General features: G+C 31.8%; 1 protein-coding gene across 1 annotated transcript; it reads left to right on the plus strand.

Moving 5' to 3' along the window:
• The first annotated feature begins 15431 nt into the window (after nt 1-15431).
• On the plus strand, nt 15432-17103 carry LOC110813803 (UDP-glycosyltransferase 43-like). Its single transcript, XM_022041063.2, has one exon. It carries the CDS (start codon nt 15536-15538, stop codon nt 17006-17008), a length of 1473 nt encoding a protein of 490 aa, XP_021896755.1. The 5' UTR covers nt 15432-15535; the 3' UTR covers nt 17009-17103.
• Nucleotides 17104-22290: the final 5187 nt, after the last annotated feature.

Consider the following 22290-nt stretch of genomic DNA (forward strand, 5'->3'; position numbering starts at 1 on the left):
AATTCATGAGATTCCTAGTTTTTTGTCTATCAATTCTCATTATAATGTTGTTCTTGATTCTCGAAATAAATTATCTATACGATCAATGTTTCTATGGCATAAAAGACTTGGACATGTATCTCTTTTAGTGTTGTGTTACTTTACTTTTATCAATAATAAAATGTCTCAAGATTTACTTCGGTGTGATGTGTGTCCTTTGATTAAGCAACAATAGTTTAGTTTTCCAAATAGTATTTCAATTTCTTTTAAGATTTTTCAACTAATTCATGCGGATGTTTGGGGACCTTATTCTTAACCATTTATGACAAATGAACATTATTTTCTCACCATTGTTAATGATTTCAATAGATCTATATGGACATTTTTAATGACATACAAAACATAAGTTATTTCTATTCTTTTTTTTTCAATGGTGCATACATAATTTAATGTTTTTATTAAAACTATTGATCTGATAAAGACAATGAATTTATTAGTCGTAGCTACAAGAATTGTTTTCTTCTGAAGGTATTTTACATAAAAAAATCTATACCATATTCTCCTCAACAAAATGGTAGAGTTGAGAGAAAACATAAACAAATTTTATAAATTGCGGGGGTTCTTATTTTTTAATCTAATTTACCAACAAAATTCTGGGGTGAGTCAATTTTAATGGCTACCCATATTTTAAATAGATTACCAACTTCTATTTTGCATTGAAAGCTCATTTTGAGATGTTATTTAATAAAACTCTAGATTATAGTTTACTTAAGACTTTTGGATGCTTATGTTATGCTTCAAATACGTTTCCACATAAAAGTATATTTAATCCTAGGGCTTTTAAATGCATCTTTTTAGGTTTCAGTCTTAGCTAAAAGGTTTACAAAGTCTATGAGATCTCTTCTCATAGATTTTTTGTTTCTCGTGATGTTGTCTTCCACGAAGATGTCTTTCCTTATAAGTTTCAGCATGTTGATACTTCTCCTCTTCCACTTCCTGTTCCAGATCATTATAATTCTTTGAATGATTCCTCTGTTATTGAGTCTCGTCTTTCTTTAGATTCAATTCCATTACCTGATACTATTAAGTCTTCTTCAAAGCCATTACCTCCTATAAGACATAGTTCTAGAATCAAGAAGCCGCCCAGTTGGTTAAATGATTTTGTGTCAACTGTTATGCAACTATCCCTACTCATCCAATAAAATTCAATTTTAAAGGTTAGTGCAAGTTCCCGTTACCCATTATGGACTAATTCATTTTATCACTCACCTAATTTCACACATGAATATATGTGTTTCTTGGTAAAACTGTCTAGTAATTCAGAACCTGCAACTTTCAAGCAAGCGTATATTTATACAAATTGGATAGTTGTTATACAAAATAAATTGTAGGCTCTTAAAACCAATGAGACTTGGGAGTTAACTAACCTGATGGTCCTATAGACAGTTATAAAGCAATATTTATTGCTAAGGATTATAACCAGATTGAGGGCATTGACTATACTGATTCATTTCTCCTGTTGTCAAGTTGGTGACCGTTAGGATGTCTCTAGCACTATCTACTACTAGAAATTGTTCTATTCATCAATGTGATATAAAAAATGGTTTTCTCCAGGGTACATTACATGAAGAAGTATACATATTACCACCATAGAGTTATTATAAAGTTTTACAAGGTCAGATTTACAAATTGAAAAAGCCCCTTTATGGGCTTAAACAGACTTTTAGGGAATGAAATCATGCTTTTACACAATATTTATGTGTTTATGGCTTCTTTCAATCTGCCCATGATCATTGCTTATTCACTTTATCTTCTCAACAGAAATTTTTGGCTCTCTTTGTTTGTGTTGATGATGTTTTAATTACAGGGACCAATGAGTAGGAAATATTAATAGTTAAAGATTCTCTTCACCAACAATTTACTATAAAAGACCTGGGGCATGCTAGATATTTTCTTGGTGTTGAAATTGCCAGGTCTTTAGCCAACATTTATCTCACTCAGAGAAAATATATACTGGATATATTGAAGGACATGGGATTAATTGATGTTAAACCCGTTTTGACACCTCTTCCGAAGGGTCAGAAGTTCAATGCTAATTTTGATCCACCATTTAGTGAACCGGATAAATATAGAAAGCTCATACGGAAATTGTTATATCTTAATATGACCAGAACTAATTAAACTTATGTTGTTCACAGTTAAGTCTATTCATGAGTAATCCTACTCAAGTTTATTGGGATGGGCTCTTCATGTGTTTCGCTACCTCAAGCATACTCCTTCAGTTAGCTTGTTCTTTCTTGCTATTAATAATTTAACTCTTATTGCATTTTGTGATGATGATTGAGCAACATGTTTAGATATCAAAAGATTAGTTACTGTTTTTGTATTTTCTTGGTGCTTTCACACATGTGGTTAATACAACCTGTATCAACAAAACAAACATCTGCCTCAAGTTTTTTATTAACTTGAGCAACCATTAACAAGGTTTCTTCTTACTTCTTTTCTATAAAATTTAATTTTTCTCAATTTTTTTATCATTACATAGCTTTATATAACATTTAGAACAATAATAACATTTATGATATCTAAAACACTATATCTTGGATTTGTTAAAATATTGATCTCGTCCTCTACCTTTCCCTTGAGCTTGATCATCATCAAGTTTGGAGTGTTTACTACCATTTTGATCTCTTCTTCTTCTACCTCTACCTCGACCTCTACTCCTTCCTCTATAAGCTTTTAGAGCTTGTTATTTTATAGTTGAACTTTGGTTCATCGACCAACAGGGAGCCCTAGAGTTCTTCAATAGAAAGTGCATCAAGGTCTTTACATTTTTCAATCAGGCACACATCATAATGAAACCTTGATGAAAAGGAAAATAATATCTTCTCCATAATGGAGATATCTTCTATCTTCTCACCATGGAATCACATTTTGTTGTTGATTTCCATGGTTTTTGGAATAGTCTCTAAATCCCTTCTTAAGGTTTAAAGTTATACATGTTGCACTCTATAAGAGCCTTGATATTTTTTATTCATAAAGTCTAAAATATTTTTGGAAGTATCTTTATTAAGAATTATTTCCACAATAGTCTTTTAAGCATTAGTCAAAGCTACGACTTTGATTGGTTCTTCAATTCCAGATTTCACAATCTATTAAAACTCTTTATACCATAATAAGTTTTCCATTAACATATTCTAATGGTCATAGTGACCATCAAACTTAAGAATTAAAGGCACACAAAATTAGTATCTTAAATCATAGTTGACGAGGGGGATGAAGGAGAAGCTATTTTGATTATTCTTTTTTCTTTTTTGTATGGACTCTTATTTTTTATTTTGGCTCGTGTTTTGCTTTTTTCCCTCTCTCCCTCTCTCCTTTTGTTTCTAATTTTTTCTTTAAAAAAATAGTAAGACCACTTTTGGAACTAATGAAGAGTAAAAAAAGACTAAACTCAAAAGAGAAAAAATAGATACTCATATGTATTTTTCAACTCACTAGCCAGCCTTTAAATAAGCAAATATTCAACAAATAATAGTAGAAAAATAGCTACAACTTTAAAAAAAAATTATATAGACTAGATTCCACACTTATCAATTTCCTAGATATTAGGTAAAACTATTAAACAAATTAATCAACAGACCTATAAAAAAGAAAAAATTAAAAATGTGTAAATTTTTCCAACGAGATTTTTGTGTAACACATTGAATTGGTGGCTCCCAGAGCATGCACCATGAAAAGCTCCATGGGGTCTAGATTTGGCAATTGGGTGTTTGGATGTGTCTATGTTTCTTCATTTACTTATTCATTCCTCCGAGTTCATATAGGTACCACGAAGGATTATGGCACTGGGAGTTTCTAATGGATTGTTTCATTGAGGATAAAGGCACCACTAGAAGGCTTGACAATGATTTTTTGTATGTTATTTGAATTGGTGGCCTCCCAAGAAATGTGATTGTGTGCTATGTAGCTGGATTCTAACTTTTTTGCTCAATATAATAGTTTTTGAATTTTTTATCCAGTTTTGAAGATGCACTCTTTGTTTTTCTAGGCATAGAAGCTATTTAGACTTCTAAAGATATGGTCTTCTCTTAAACAAAATACATCACTTACTTATTGAAGAAGACCTACATGGATTTTGTTGAAGTGTGCTTAAAGTAATGACTTTAAGTCCTCATTTAGCAAAAATCTTTAGTTATATAGAATTCTACCAACAAACATTTTGTATAATATGCTACCATTACTTATCTTGATATTGTCTTTTTATGACAATTCATGCATGTAACAACTTTTAATCACTAAATTACCACCAAGCTAGTCTACAGTATTTAGAAGACATGTATGATATTGATGTATCTTTTTAAACTCCACCTTTGACTTGCAATGCCATAATCTAATTAGTAGGCCACATAATTCTAACAATTCAAACTACTAGGAGCTCCTCTAAATTCCTATACATGTAAGGCTCCATCCCCACATGACCTTTTTATTTGTTGTTTATGCATTTATATGTTGTCATGTGGCTATAGGACTCTTGTTGTAACAAGTTAGATAAACACGACTAAGTGGCATGACTCTATTGTGTGCTTGAATCTATAATTAAAATTTAAGCTTCTACATTAATTATGGTTCAATTCTTGTGTTATAAATCACTTGTAACCTTATCTCATGACAACAATAAGTTCATCATAAACTTTTTTAGTTAATATTTTGTTTAACACATTTTAACTTCCAAACATATTTTAATACTTCTTCTCATTTTCTCCTTTACTTTCTCCATGTTTTCTCCATAAACACCAAATTCCACCTCTATATTTGTACAACAACTCTATCAATCTATATCACGGACCATATCCTGTCTTATCGGGTAATAACCAGAGCATACTCACTTAAATCACATATACTCAAGTTAAGTAAAATAATTAAAACTTTATTAATCATAACAGAGTCACAGAAGCATTACATCCCTTAAATATAAAACATAAACACATGTATGAGTCTCTAAATTTTCTTGTTTACATTACTACATCCCTTACATTCTGTATCACCACTCACTTTGTAGCGGTATTTTTAGTATTTAGAGGGTGATAAAGGGATGAGATAAAATATCCCAATAAGCGATATTATGAAATCACAGCATAGTACATGCAATATATAGTTTCTTTACACACAACAAAACATATATCATATAATCTTTTCAAAAAAGATATGCATCAGAAGATAAATGCACAAATCAAAACATAGATTCACAATCGCTTTGTTGTACACTTCATCACTATTATGGATGATTAATCAGTTAGCATACATTATGTGTAGACATAGATACTTATCACTGATTTTTCATGTACCCGAACACGGAATGGTATATATGAATATCTAGAAACACTGCTACCCTCCGAACACAAAATCATTAGGGCAAGATCATACTATTTTCCCATACACCTGAACATGAAATGGTTATATATGAGTACATACTTATCAATTTATAAATATACCTAAACACATAACGATATGTATGGCCATAATGAAATCTAACATAATACAAGTGCTTCCAAAATAACCCTTTTCCATAATGAGTGATGCACACATATCAAAATCACATTTCAAAAATATAAAGCAAAATAACACTAATAACACTTATATCGAAGTAAAATTTTAAAAAATACTTACTTTATAAATACGAAAAATAAATTAAACACTTGTACATTTTAATACTGAAAATACGTAAAATATTTCAAACTACGTAGGTTATGAATCCATAATATCCATTTACTTTAGGTTCTTAGCAGTCGTAATTTAAATTCTGCCAAGAGTTCTGTCTTTATTTATGATATTTTCCTCTCAAAAATTTGACATAGTTTCAAGATAATTTTTGGTCACTTTCTTAACTTAAAAATATCCAACGCAATACTCAAAAATTAATTCTAAAAATTAAAGAGAAACTGAACTTCAAAACTTGAGAAAATGTTTATATTTCTAACAGTTTATAACCTCTTTTTAATCGTGAGTCTTCTTCCTCTTCTCTTCCTCTTCTTCTGTTCTCATAAATTTAGTAGAATTTTGTTAATATTTTTATCTAAAACCTAAAAATACTCTAAAAAATCACACACTTCATACTCCATTTTTTTCCTTCACCTCTATGCTTCTCACTATTTTTATCTCATCTGAAATATCTCTTCCTCCCTTCTCTCATCCCCTATTTATAGGAGTGGAGAGCCACGAGAGAAAGGTTGCCACCATACTATCATATCATTTCAATTAAAAGTTGTCACCTTTCATCATATTACTTCATATAAAATATTACCACTTTTTACATGTTGCTTTATTTAAAAGATCTTTTCATATGCCACTTCATATAAGATATTACTACTTTTTACATGATACTTCACATAAAAATTGCTACTTTATGAGATGTCACTTTATACAAAAGTTACCATTTTTCACATGTCACTTCATATAAAAGTTGTCACTTTTTGCTATATCATTTTATGTAAAAAAATTTATTTTTTATTATACCACTTTATTTAAAATGTTTCCACCTTTTTCTATGCCTCTTCATACTTATTCTAGCTCCTTCATTCTTATTCATCCTTTTTTCGTTTGACTTTAAACTATATCATTAATATTATTATATATTTCCAAACAAATATAAATGTTAAATTATATATATCAAACATAAGAAATTAACTTAGAGTATTTTCAAGCTATCACATCCTCCTCCCATTAAAAAAAAAAAAGAAATTTGGCCCTCCAAATTGGACTTACTAGTGGTAATAAACAAATGTGGGTATTTGATCTTCATTTCCTCTTTTGGCTCCCATGTGGCTTATTCAGTCGAATGATGTTGCCATAGTACCTTTACTAAGGAGATTATCTTAGATTATCATATATTTTCTTTTTGATCCACTATCTGCGCAGGATACTCAATGTAGGATAATTTGTCCTGAAGTGCAAGGAGTACATATAAGAGGACATGTGATGGATCTGGGTGATATTTCTTCAGCATCGACACATGTAAGACATTCTGTATGTTATCTAACTTAAGTGACAATGCTAAATAGTGTAACCTTTTAGATAAAATGATATAATGAAAAATGATAACTTTTAGATGAAATGACATGTAAAAGTGGTAACATTTTAGATGAAGTGACATGTAAAACGCCCTTTTAGATACAACGATATGTGAAGAGTGGTAACCTTTTAAGTGAAGTGACATTATGAAAGATGATAATTTTTAGATGAAATAGTAAGATAGAGTGATGACAACATTTTCCTCGTGGCTCCCAACTCCTATAAATAGGAGATAGGAGAATAGAGGAAGAGACATTACGAATGAGAGAAAAATAGTGAAAAGCATAGAGGTGAAGGAAGAAGACGAAGTATGAAGTGTATGATCTTTAGAGTATTTTGAGGTTTTAGATAAAAATCTTCGAGAAACTCTACTAAATTTGTGATAGCAGAGAAAAAGAAAGATAAGAGGAATAAGCCTCACGATCAAAAGGAAGTTATAAACCGTTAGAAAGAAAGTGATCAAAAATCATCCCAAAACTCTGTTAAATTTTTTAGAGGAAAAAGCTATAAATAAAGTCGAAACTCTACCGGAATTAAGACTACGGCTGCTAAGGACCTAAGGTAAATGGATATTATAGATTCATAACCTATGTCATTTTGAGATATTTTACGTATTTTTAGTATAAAATTGTGTATGCATTTAATTTATCTTCTATATTTGCTAAGTAAGTATTTGTTTAAGTTTTACTTCGATATAAGTATTATTTTATTTTATATTTTTGAAATGTACTTTTAATATGTGTGCATCACTCATTATGGAAAAAAATTATTCTGAAAGCACCTGCATTATGTTAGCCTTTAATATGGCCGTACATAACCATTCCATGTTTGAGTATATTGGCGAAGTGATAATTGTATGACCATACATAACCATTCATGTTCGGATGTGTGGAAAAACAGTCTGATCTATGTGCCCTAATCATTCCATATTCGGGGGGTAACAATATTTTAAGTTACTCATGTATGTCGTTCCATGTTCAGGTATATGAGGAACTAGTGATAGGTATCTGTGCTTGCGTATAATGTATGGTAACTAATTGATCATCTATAATAGTGATGAAGTATATAACATGAATCTATTTTCTAATTTGTGCTTTTGTCTTTTAATTCGTATTTATTTTGGAAAGATTATATGATATATGTTTTATTGTGTGTAAGAAAACTATATATTGCATGTATGCTGTGATTTTATAATATTGCTTATTGGAATATTTTAACTCACCTCCCCTTATCACCCTCCAGATACTGAAGATACCGCTACAGAGTGAGCGGTAATATGGATAAAATTTCTAAAATCTAGACTCTGATATTAAGGTTATTATTTTGTACTTTTGTTTAGTAATGTAAGTAAGGAAATTTAGAGTCTCGTACATATGTTTACATTTTATATCTAAGGGATGTAAAGTTTTTAAGACTCTTTTATTATTAGTAAAGTTAAGTTATCTTACTTAATTCAAGTTTATATGATTTAAAGGAGTATGCTCTAGTCATTACTCTATAAGACGGGGTGTGATCCGTGACAAGATTAGTCCAAAATCTTGAAGAAAAGTAGGGATCTCGATTAGAGACGATTGTGACTGGAATTCCATGTAATCTCATAATCTCCTTGATATAGAGGTTGGCTAACTGGTCTAGTGGGTCATTCACTTTGATAGCCAGAAAATGAGCAGACTTAGTTAATCTATCAATGATAACCTAAATAACATCAGTTTGGGATCTTGTTTTAGGTAGACCCGCTATGAAATCTATGTTAATATGTTCCTCTTTCCACTCTACTACTAGCAAAGGCTGAAGTAGTTCTGCTGGTCTTTAACATTCAGCCTTCACTTGTTTGCATGTGAGACATTTAGAAATGAACTTTACTATATTGTTCTTCATCCCACTCTATCGGTATTTAGTCTTCAAGTTCTAATACATCTTAGTATAGTAAGGGTGCATAGCAAATCTAGAGCAGTGCACTTTTTCTAATATCTTATTTTTCACTCTATTATTATTCAGCACAAATATCCTATTTCCAAACCTCAAAACACTATATTCTAATAGTCTGAATTCTGGTATACATCCCTTACTAATATCTTTCATAATCGACTTCAAGGTAGGATCAGACTGCTGGGTCTATCTAATTTTCTGCACCAAAATAGGATGTACTTTTGTATTGGCTAGGTATCCTCTTAATCTCTTATGTCTGACATTCATGTTCAACTTCTGGAACTCCTCTATGAGTCTCCACTCTAAGTCCATCTTGTAGACAAGAGTGCAAGTACTCTTCATGCTAAGTGTATCTGCAAACATATTATCTTTTTCTGAATGCTATAGGATCTTACAACCATAATCCTTAAGTAAATCCATCCATATCTTTTGGCACATATTAAGTTTTTTTTATAAACATAAATACTTCAACCTCTTATGGTCTGTGTGAATCTCAAAACTTTCACCATATATATAATGGCGCCAGATCTTTAAGGTAAAAAGTATGACGGCTAGTTCTAAGTCGTGGATAGGATAATTTTGCTCGTAATTCTTTAATTGTCTATAATCATAAGCCATCACTTTTCTGTGTTGTATTAACATGCATCCCAATCATTACTTTGAAGTATCACTGTAAATAGAAAATCTACCAGTACCGTTAAAAATAATCAATACTAGGGCTATTTTCAACTGCATCTTTAATTCCTAAAAAATTTGTTAATGTATATCATTCCACTCGAACTTTGTGTCTTTTCTAGTGACTTGAGTTAGTAGAGTAGCAATTTTTGAAATTTTTTTAATAAATTTCCTATAATATCCAGCTAGATCGAGGAAACATTAGACTTCAATTACAGTTATAGGCCTTTTTCAGTTTATTACTGGTTCTATTTTAACTGGATCTACTGATATTTTATTTTTTAAAATTATATGTCCGAAGAAGGCAACCTCCTTCAACCAAAACTCACACTTCTTAAACTTAACATACAACTTCTTTTTCTTATCCCAAGTACTATTGCCAAATGCTCCGCATGTTCAGCCTCGCTCTGTGAATAGATTAGTATATCATAAATGAAGATGATAACAAACTTATCTAAGAATGGCTGGAATACTCAATTCATCAAATCTATAAAAGTTGCATGAGTATTTGTTAGACCAAAAGGCATGACTAAGAATTCATAATGGTCATACCTAGTCCTGAAGACAGTCTTGAAAACATTCTCTTTCTTAATCTTTATTTGATGGTATCTAGAACATAAATCAATCTTTAAGAATACTTGGATTCCTTAAAGTTGGTCGAATAGATAATCGTTACGAGAGAATGGATACTTATTCTTTATGGTATAAATTAGTTTAGTTACCTATAATCAATACAGAGTCACATGGTACCATTCTTTTTCTTCACAAATAGTACTGGAGCTCTCTATGGTGATATATTTGGTCTGATAAAACCTTTATCCAATAATTTCTGTAATTGTTTCTTGAGTTCTTCTAATTTAGTTTTTTCAATTCGATACAGAGCCTTAGAGATAGGGCACTTACTAAGAATTAAGTCAATGAAGAACTCGATCTCCTGGTCCGTAGGTAGACTTGGAAGATCTTTTGAAAAAACATCTGAAAATTCCTTCACCACTAGTATTTGTTGTAGATTGACTTCTCTACTTTTATTCTCCACTATGTAAGCCAAATACCCTGCACATTCCTTCTCAAGTAATCATTGAGCTTGAATGTAAGATATGAGATATGGATGTTGGGGCTCCCTATTCCCTTTGAATTTGAAGGCCTTATAATTGGAAACATTAAAGGTCACTGTTTTCCCATGATAATCTATATTGGCATGGTACGCTGCCAACCAATCCATTCTTACTATGACGTTAAAATCATGTATGTTTGAGTATGAGATCTACTAGTAACTCTCTATTGGCAATCTCTACAATGCATGTTCAACAGATTGTACTAGTGGTCAAATCCTTATTGGTTAGAGTAGAGACTACTAATATGTAATCTAAATGTGACTGTTTAATATTCAGATTTTGAGCAAACTCATGTGATGTAAAAAAGTGTGTTGATCTTGGGTTTATTAAAACTTTAGCCAAGATATTAGAGATAGTGAGCATACCTTATATTACATCCTATGAGGTTTGAGCATCTCGCTCTGTAATGGCATATACTCTTCCATGAGTTTTTGGCCAGGTCTGCTCTTTATTGATAAGACAGTCTTTGATTCGATGTTGAATACTATCATATTTGAAGTATCCATTTATAAACTTGTAGTAGGGTTTGCTACTATGATTTTTTCCACAAAGAGGGCAGATTTGTCTGGTTCTTGTGCTAGGGCTCTCAGAGGAATTATGAAACTCGTTTTTTGCCTCTTATTAGGCTGTTGTGGCTCTCGGGCCTTCCTCTTATTATTTAGTATAAATGGTCGAGCTCGTTAGATCTATTGTGGGATTGGGCTTGTAGCCTCTTCTGCAACTTGGGCCCGTTTCAGTGCTTCTTAGTAGTCATTAATATTCAAAATTGAGATTTTATCACATATCTCCTTACGCTGGCCTCTTTAAAACTTCCTGGCTCTTAGGCTTCCATTTGCTACTATCTTGGGCACGAATCGAGCCAACTCTATGAACTTTTTTACATATTCCCTTACTTTAACTTTAGGAACTCCATTTGTTTTTGTTCTCGAACAAAGCCAAGAAAATATTTCTAATAAAATGTTGCTCTAAATGCTTCCCAAATGATCAGTGTCCTCAGGGATCCCTTCTTCAAGCGCTACTAGTGTTCTGCAGCTCCCTTGAACATGAATGTGGCTAATTATACCTTTTGTTATGAAATAGGGCTGAGAATCTTGAATATCTTCTCCAACTCTATGATCCACAATTCAGCTAATATTGAATCGGTTGCTCCAGCAAATGATGGTGGGTACATCCTCTTAAATTTTTCAATGAGTTTTTCATTATTTTTCTCTATCGACTAGTATTACTGGTACTAGCATTATTAGTGTTACTAGCACTTTGACTATAGACTATGTGTTGACTTACCATCGTAACCAAACGTTTGACTATACATATGAGTTTATCGAGACTCTGCTTGATTCGGTCTTCTCAAACCTGATGTGTTTGCTCTCTTAATATCCTTGCCATTTCTTATATTCATGAAATTCAAATTTAAAGACATTTCCTTATGTTTCACAACTTTGTCTAAGTCTTATGTAACCCTAAGCCTCGTATTCAAGGGATGTCCTATAATCGTGCTCTGATACCACTTGTCACGGACTATACTCCGTCTTATAAGGTAATGATAGGAGCATACTTATTTAAATAACATAGACTAGAGTTAAGTAAAATAACTTAACTTTATTAATCATAACAGAGTCGCAAAAGGCTTACATCCCTTAAATGTAAAACATAAACCTATGTATGAGATTCTAGATTTCTTTACTTATATTACTAAATAAAAGTATAAAATAGTAATCTTAATCTCAGAGTCTAAATTTAAGAGTTTTCTTCGTATCACCGCTCACTTTGCAGCGGTATTTTAAGTAGGGTGATAGGGAGGTGAGATAAAATATCTCAATAAGTAATACTATGAAATCACAGTATAGTACATGCAATATATAGTTTCTTTACAGACAACAAAACATATATTATAATTTTTTAAAAATATATACGAATCAGAAGATGAATGCACAAATTAGAAAATAGATTCATAATTATTTCATTGTATACTTCATCACTATTATGGAGCATTAATTAGTTAACATACATTATGCGTAGGTACAAATATTTATCATTGGTTTCCTATATACCTGAATATAGAACGGTATACATGAGTACCTTGAAACTCTGCTACCCTCGGTACACGGAATGGTTAGGGCATGCAGATCATATTGTTTTTCCATACACCCGAACACGGAACGGTTATGTATGAGTACACACTTATTATTTCATCAATACACCCGAATACGGAACGGTTATATATGTGTACACACTTATCACTTCCCCAATACACCCAAACACGAAATGATATGTATTGCCATAATGAAGTCTAGCATAATGTAGGTGTTTTTAGAATAACTCTCCTTCATAATGAGTGATGTACACATATCAAAATCACATTTCGAAAACATAAAGTGAAATAATACTTACATCGAAGTAAAACTTTAACAAATATTTACTTTGTAAATATGGAAGATAAATTAAACATTTGCATATTTTTGTACTGAAAATACGTAAAATACTCTAGACTACGTAGGTTATGAATCTATAATATTCACTTACCTTAGGTGCTTAACAGTCATAATCTTAATTCTGTCAGAGTTCTGCCTTTATTTATGACATTTTCCTGTCAAAAATTCGTTAGATTTTCGGGATGATTTTTGGTCACTTTCTTGATTAAAAAATATCTAATATAATATTCAAAAACTAATCTCAAAAATCAAAGAGAAATTGAACTTTAAAACTTAAGAAAAGACTTACATTTCTAACGGTTTATAACCTCTTTTTGATCGTGAATCTTCTTTCTCTTCTCTTCCTCTTCCTCTGTTCTCACAAATTTAGCAGAGTTTTCCAAAGATTTTTATCTAAAATCTCAAAATATTCTAAAAAAATCACATACTTCATACTCCATTTTTTTCCTTCACCTCAATATTTTTCACTATTTTTATTTCATCTGAAATGTCTCTTCCTCCATTCTCTCATCTCCTATTTTTAGGAGTGGGGAGCCACGAGAGAAAGGTTGCCACTATTCTATCATACCATTTTATTGAAAAGTTATCACCTTTCATCATGTCACTTCATCTAAAATATTACCACTTTTCACATGTTGTTTTATTTAAAAGGTCTTTTCACATGCTCATTCATATAAGAGGTTACCATTTTTCACGTAACATTTCATATAAAAGTTGTCACTTTATGTGATGTCATTTCATATAAAAATTATCATTTTTTACATGTCATTTTATTTAAAAGTTGTTACTTTCCGATATGTTATTTTATCTAAAATTTATCACTTTTCATTATACTACTTTATTTAAAATGTTCTCACCTTTTTTTATGTTTCTTCATGCTTATTTTAACTTATTGATCCTTATTCATTATTTTTCTATTTGATTCTAAAATATGTTCTTAACCTTAGTATATATATTTTTAAACACATATAAATGTTAAATTAAATATATTAAACATAAAAAATTAACTCGGAGTATTTTCAAGCTATCACAGTCTATCTATGCAAAATCTTCTCTCTTTAATTTCTTATTTTTCCTTCTTTCTCTTTGCCCATACCATGCCTCTTTCTAATCTCTTTACTCAAAACCTCCTTCCTAGATAAATAGGAGCTCACCTCCCCCCTTTTATTCTCTCTTTCCATTATTCATATATATATATATATATACACCATTAGTCTCCACTATAAACTTCTTGTTTTTAAGCTCAAATGAGTACTCTTCCTTGAATATGGTGGTTCATAAATGTCTTTATGCATAATCAACTTGGTTATGGTGTCTAGGATATTTTGTTGTGCCGTAGAGGCATGAAGTTTCCTAGTTAATTTTTTTTTTTTTAATATTTCATAAGAATTTTATAATATTTTTTAGTAATCAATTAATATCATTTAGCAATTTCTTCTAAGATATTATTAGATTAAATTACAAAATGTTAGAGAATATTTTTTAGGCATGGTGCTTCGGAGGCACTGTAATTGGTCCAGAAAAATAGTTAACAAGACTATATATGTATGTATGTATGTAATATTAATAGATAACAAAAATATATACTTAAATATATAGGTTGAATGCATATGATTTTTTAATTTTTTTTCTTTGTAAAATTATGTTTAAAGAACTACTATACTTTATTTTTAAAAAAAATTTACTGATTAATAAAAAGTAAAAGAATTTTATGGATCCAAAAATAACAAAACATACGGATGTACAACCACCAAATATTAAACACCTGATTCCAAGATACCAAAAATTGGTTGAACATCCAAAAATTAAAAAAGTTTTGGTTACGTAAAAAGAGTTATTGAATGAAGCCATCTTACTATTAAAAATTACGGGAATCACCTACTACTAAATAGTAGATAATCTTTTTACATATATATATATATATATGTATATATAAAATTAATGGATGAACATTAAAACACGTGAATATGTATAATTTATTGTTAAAATAAATGTCAAATAGAGGGTTGGTGGCTACTAATGACCCACTTGTCAATTATATGAGCTTGCGTATATTTAGATGCAGAGGAGCTCAAATGGATTCCAACCATCCTGCAACAAGTAACATAAAATAAAATATATATTATTCAATATATTTTTTAAATATCATAACCACAAATTTCAATGAATTAAATTTTAAAAAATATATAAACGAAGATGCGTTTGGATATGTAGGATCCAACGAGAACTAATTAAAGAACAATTCTAATTGAAAATAATATGTTTCAACAAGAGTGAAGATTATATGTATATATATCTGCTCTGTCTGCATTGTGAAAAAACAAATTCTAAGAAATGAGGCAATTTGAGGTCATCTTCATCTCCTTTCCTGGTAATCTAGGCAATCTCGTTCCAACCGTTCAATTCGCTCGTCATTTGACCAATCGCGACCCTCGATTCTCCGCCACCATACTCATGATCGACATCTGTGAGCGGCCCTTGGTTAACGCGTATATCCATTCTTGTGCCGCTTCGTCTCCTCATATTAACTTCCACCACCTGCCTCCGGTGGATCCTCCCTCACCAGATCAGTATCAGTCCTCATTGGGCTACTTTTGTCTCTTAGTGGAAAAACACAGGCCTCACGTAAAACAAGTCATCACCAAATTACTCAACCCAACCGAGTTAGAATCTGAGTCCAACTCTGTACGAGTTGCGGCGTTGTTCGTTGACATGTTCTGTACGTCTATGATCGATGTCGCCAGAGAACTCGGCGTCCCTTGCTATCTTTTCTTTGCATCTCCAGCGAGCTTCTTGCGGTTCATGCTCCATTTACCAACCTTAGAAGCCCAACTAGCCACTGACTACACTCTTGACCCAAAAACTGAGTTGCTTGTCCCAAAAGACCCTGCCGCTGTGTTGACCATCCCGGGTTTCACCAACGCCCTTCCCCCAAGCGTATTGCCCACACGAGTTTTGAAGAAAAAAAATGATGGGTATTTCTGGTTCTTGCATCACGCAGGGAGATACACGGAAACAGATGGTCTTGTAGTGAACACATTTCGAGAGCTGGAGCAACATGCGGTTGACTCGCTTTGCAATGGCGAGTTCCCGCCGGTTTACCCAATTGGCCCGATCGTTGACCTTGCTGGACCGGCTCAATGGCATCCAGACCGGGCTGGCCATGAAAGTATTATAAATTGGCTAGATGGCCAAACCCCATCATCAGTCGTGTTCTTATGTTTCGGTAGCTTGGGAAGTTTGAGTGTTGACCAATTAAGGGAGATTGCTACAGGACTGAACCGGGCTCAAATCCGGTTTATCTGGTCTATACGTGAACCACCTAAGGAGACTTTAGATCTTCCGGGTGAATATAAAAGCTTGCAGGAGATATTACCAGATGGGTTGGTGGATGAACTTGAGGGGATTGGAAAAATATGCGGATGGGTTCCACAATCAAAGATTTTAGGCCACGAAGCTGTTGGTGGATTTGTGTCACATTGTGGGTGGAATTCAGTGTTGGAGAGTTTATGGTTTGGCGTACGAATTGCGGCATGGCCGCTGTATGCAGAGCAGCAAATGAATGCATTTCAGCTGGTGAAGGAATCGAAAATGGCGGTGGAAATTCGATTGGAGTACAGGGAGGGTAGTGATCTGGTGTTGGCAGAAGAATTTGAGAGAGGACTGAAGCGGTTGATGAAGGGTGATGATGAAGTGAGGAAGAATATAAAGCAAACGAGAGAGAAGAGTAGGATGGCTATTAGTGAAAATGGATCGTCTTACAGATCACTGGGATTGTTGATAGATAAACTGGCGGTCAACACTTAAAAGGGGATTTTAGTTGAGTTGTTCATGTAAGACTGTAAATTTTGATTTGCTATGCACGCTCAATATGCAATAAAAGATTTTAACAATTTCCTCTATTCGATTGACTTTCTAATATTTTCCATTGGTTTCACTTACTTTAATCAATGAATATTTTGGTACCTTAAAATAATAATTAGAATATATATATATATATATATATAAAGAAAATGAGACAAAATAACTTTGTTCCTATATTTTGACTAAATTAAGTTAGTCAAAATTTTGGTACATAACTTCAAATTTTAATGTATAATAAAATACTCTCAACTTACCTCATGACTAACTCTTGATGAAAGAAAAATGTTTATAATAATATATAAAGTTTAACAACTTAGAACAAGATTAATTTGGATTCAATTAATTCATTCAAATTTTTGGTACAAAACTTCAAATTTTAATATACTAAAATAAAGAGAAATTATATATTAATATAAAAATTTTATTAACTTAGAATAAAACTATTATATGATAGTGTCTTATTAGATTCTTATACGAATTGGTTTAAATGCATATATTAAAATCACTCAAATAATAAACTCAAATTATACCTAAATTTCAACATCATTGTGATGACTCAAGATAACATTGACCTATTAAAATAAAGAAAAACAAAATCTCTTTGCAAGTGAAAAATATATTACGCTAAGAAATATCAAGCTGTTAAAAACAATAACAACAATATTTTTAAAAAAAGAAGACAACAAAATATTGATATCATTTAAATATTAAATAAATATTAAATTGACAAAACTCTTTGAATATACTAAAAATCAAGTATGACAGAAACTTTGATGAACAATAAATATCAAATAAATAAAATCTTTGGTGAATACAATACATAAAATATTGTATGGATAAAATTCTTGGTAGACAAAAGTAATTTGATGGATATGAACCTCCCAACGACATCTTTGGCGTTTTCTCCTTCTGCTGTCACAAACGTAAACGATGTCGTTTAGGCTCTTTTGTGGCCTTAGGCCTGCTTAAATGGTATTGTCTTTACTTAAATCACACGATGTCGTTTTGGCATTTTAGTATAAGGCTAGCAAGCTATTGGGACGGGCTCTCATTTTATTGGGTTAGCCTTCATGTAATTTTCATTTGGACCTTAAAAGACCTTTAATCTAATGCTTCAATATATACACACATGCCTTTCAAATTTGTTTTTCATTTAGCACTTCACTCTTACTAAAGTTTCAAAAACTCTTACTAATACTTACAATTATTCAATCAAACTCTTATCCTGGTAATAATTACATATTTATTATGAAAACCACCATTGTTAAAGGTTAATCGGACCCTCATCCTTATCCAAAATTATTTACATCAATATAACAATCTATTGTTAGAACAATTTTTTTTTTTTCAAATCCGAAGATCTGTAAAAATTAAATATACATCCTCGTACTGAATTAAATAGAAATCTAATTGAAAATGTACCTGAATCCATCACAGAATATTTGTTCGCGTCCAGCTGTAGGATATTCCAAATCAATATGATGTCTTGAAATTAGTTTTTTCTGGTAACGGAATTTCAGAAAAATAAAAATGACAGTATTTTGATTTGAGAACTATAACCGCCTCTTATATCGAATAACTTTTGTAATTTTTATCTTACCCATCATAAAATGAGAATATTACAAAAATGGTACATCTATACTACAAGCTCATACTTAAACTCAACGCATTAAGACTTAATATTGTTTAACTATATTTGATCACTTTTAAATGAGTTCATTAAATTAATAGTCATATACATTTACTAAGGTCCAGATTAAACCCACACGTCGGAAAAATCCAACAATCTCCCATTTGGGCTTTATGCGACACTTTAATTATGCATTAATAACCGTAGGAGTACTCAGAACTGTGATATCAATACCTGAATGTATCACCAAACAATCCCATCCATCAATTATAAAGACATAGCAACAAAATGGCCTTCGCTATAACTAACATAGCTAAACTCATCAATGGTCACGTATATTAGTATAACCAAACGACATGGATCAATAATAGATGTGCAGCATGAAAATTACATGCTATGTGATCTAAATATGCCTATTTCCAATTGGTCATACCCTAACCTTAGTAAGATCAACTGTAAGAAAATTCAGAGATAATAATATATATAAATACAATGCAAAAAGCACAAACTTAAATGAAACCATATATCCATAAACCAAACCAAAGTACATAATTTATGACATGACTTATAAAATAAATGCAACTATGGTACAAGACTCTTACTGAAACTACAAATCATCTAGAGATACAACACTCATATAAGTAATGTGCTCATGAAAGATCAGGTGGTAATCCCTTAGGGAGCGGATCCACAATTATGAAGTTTGTTCTAATGTGCTCTATCGATATCTGCTTACTCTGAACTCTTTCTTTAATAACAAAGAACTTAATATCTATATGCTTTGACTTCATCAAACTCCTGTTGTTGTTGGAGTACATAACTACAGATTTATTATCACAAAATAACTTTAATGGTCTTTATATGCCATAAATAATACATAGTCCAATGACAAAATTTCGCAGCCATATTCCATAATTGGATGCCTTATAACAAGCTACAAACTCTGTTGTCATAGTAGAAGAGGCTACAAGTGTTTGTTCAACACTCTTCTAGGAAATAGCTCCCCCAGTAAGCAAGTAAATATAGTCTATTGTAGATTTTTTCTGCCTTGACATCTAAAAAAAAATATAATCAGAATAACCAATGATCTTCACAAATCTAACCTCATATATGTGAGTATATAATCATTTGTTCTCTGTAGATATCGCATGAAACGTTTGGCTGTTTTTCAATGATCTATACCTGGATTACTTAAATATCTACCTAATATCCCAATAATGTACGCAATATCTAGACACATACAAATATGTGCATACATAAGACTCCCTACAGTAGAAGCATAAAGAATCTTTTACATCTCTGTAGTCTCTATATCATTCTTGGGGCATTGATTTAGAGTAAACTTGTATTCTTTAAACACAGGGGCATATCTTTGTTTACAATCATGCATGCCAAACATTTTAAGAACCTTTTTTATATACCTCTTCTATAATAATTCAAGAATACCCCAAGAGTGATCTCAATATATTTGGGTCCCTAATATAAAATAGGCAGCCCCAAGATCTTTCATATCAAATTTTGTTGTCAGAAATCTCTTGGTTAATTGTAATAAGCCTATATTACAGCTTGCAAACACTGTCATCGATATATAAAATCAGAAAAATATATTTACTCCCACTAAACTTATGGTATACACAATCTTTCACTAAATTCATCTCAAAACTAAATGAAATGATGAGTTGCTGAAATTTGTGATACCATTGACGGGAAGTATGTTTAAGTCCATAAATGGATTTTTTTAGTTTGTAAACAATTTGTTATGCATATCTGAATATAAAATTTTCTAGTTGTACCATATAAATTGTCCCTTCAATGTCACCATTGAGAAACATTGTCTTAACATCCATCTGATGTAACTCAAGATCAAAATATGTCACTAAAACTATTATAGTCCTAAAAGAATTTTTCGACGAAATCAGAGAGAAAGTCTCTTTATAATCGATATCTTCTTTCTGTGTAAAGCCCTTAGTAAAAAGACGGGTCTTGTACCTCTCTACATTATCTTTCGAATTCCTCTTGGTCTTAAATATCCATTTGCAACCAATAGGTTTCGCATCCATAGGCAATGGGATAAGATCTCAAACGTTATTATCCTTCATAGACTTTATCTCTTCATTCATGGCATCAATACACCTATGTGAGTTAGAACTTTCCATGGATTGACAAAAGTTGATAGGATCATCTTCCACCGTGCTAATGTTAAACTCATATTCTTGTAGATATACAATATAATCATCTGGTATTGCACTTCTCATCTCTCTTGTGGATCTTCTTAATGACATAAGTTCTTGAAGGTGTAAAGTTTGAGCTTAAGGAACAGTTTTATGAAAATGAACGGGAGATACTATGACATTGTCTTGATTTGGAGTTACTTCTTGAACAATACTAGGTATAAGAACCTGATCCTGATCATTATTAAGAACAATTGAAGGAATAGGAATATTGATCCATTTCTTTTCAAAAACAAGGTCGTGAACTCTTCCCCCCACCCCCCCCCCCTCCACAAACTCAACATCTTCAAAGAAATGGGCATTTTCCATCTCAAAAATTATTTTAAGAGTGGGATCATAAAATTTATAACCCCTGAATCACACAGAATAACTAACAAAATAACAACTAATAGTCTTGAAATCCAGTTTCTTTTCCGGTGGTCTATAAAGTCTAGCCTCAGCTGGGCATCCTCAAATGTGCAAATGTCTCAAACTATACTTTTTGCCCGTCCAAAGCTCATAAAGGGTCTTTGTAGTTGCTTTAGTTGGAACTCTGTTGATTAAATATGTTGTGATCTTTAATGCTTCTCCCCATAGTGATTCAGGTGAGGTAGAATGACTAATCATACTCTTTACCATATCCTTAAATATTCTGTTTCACCTTTCAGCAACACCATTCATGTTATGAGAACTTGGCATGGTGTACTATGGGACGATACCGCATTCCTCTAGGAATCGAGTAAACAGCCCTAGATGTTGTTCACTTGATCCGTCATATATACTATAGTATTCACCACCACAGTTAGATCTAATAGTCTTAATCCTTTATTGAGTTGATTTTTAACTTCTGCTTTAAAACTTTTGAGCACATTCAGGGACTAGGACTTTTCATGAATGAGATATAGGTAATCATATCTTGAATAATCATCTATAAACGTTATGAAATATTGTTAACTATTTCAAGAAGCCGTAGGGAACAGTCCACAAATATCTGTATGAATGAGTTCTAATACGTCCACCGCTCTGTTGGCACCTAATCTCTTAATATTTGTCTATTTTTCCTTGATACAATGAACACATTTATTAAGATATGAAAAATCAAAATGAGCTAAAATTCTATTTGACACAAGTCTATCAAAAGTAAATGTGTTGCGGTCTTTAATGCTTCTCCCTAGAGTGATTTAGATAAGGTATAATGACTAGTCATACTCCTTACCATATTTTTAAATGTTTTGTTTTGTCTTTCAGCAACACCATTCATGCTAGAGGAACCTGACATGGTGTACTGTAGGACGATACTGCATTCCTCTAGGAATCCAGTAAACGGCCCTGCACGCTATTCACTTGATCTATCAGATCTATCATAGTGTTCACCACCGCGGTCA

Source organism: Carica papaya, chromosome 2 (assembly GCF_054855325.1).
Source record: "Carica papaya isolate Zhongbai chromosome 2, ASM5485532v1, whole genome shotgun sequence".
In the NCBI taxonomy this organism is placed as follows: Eukaryota; Viridiplantae; Streptophyta; class Magnoliopsida; order Brassicales; family Caricaceae; genus Carica; species Carica papaya.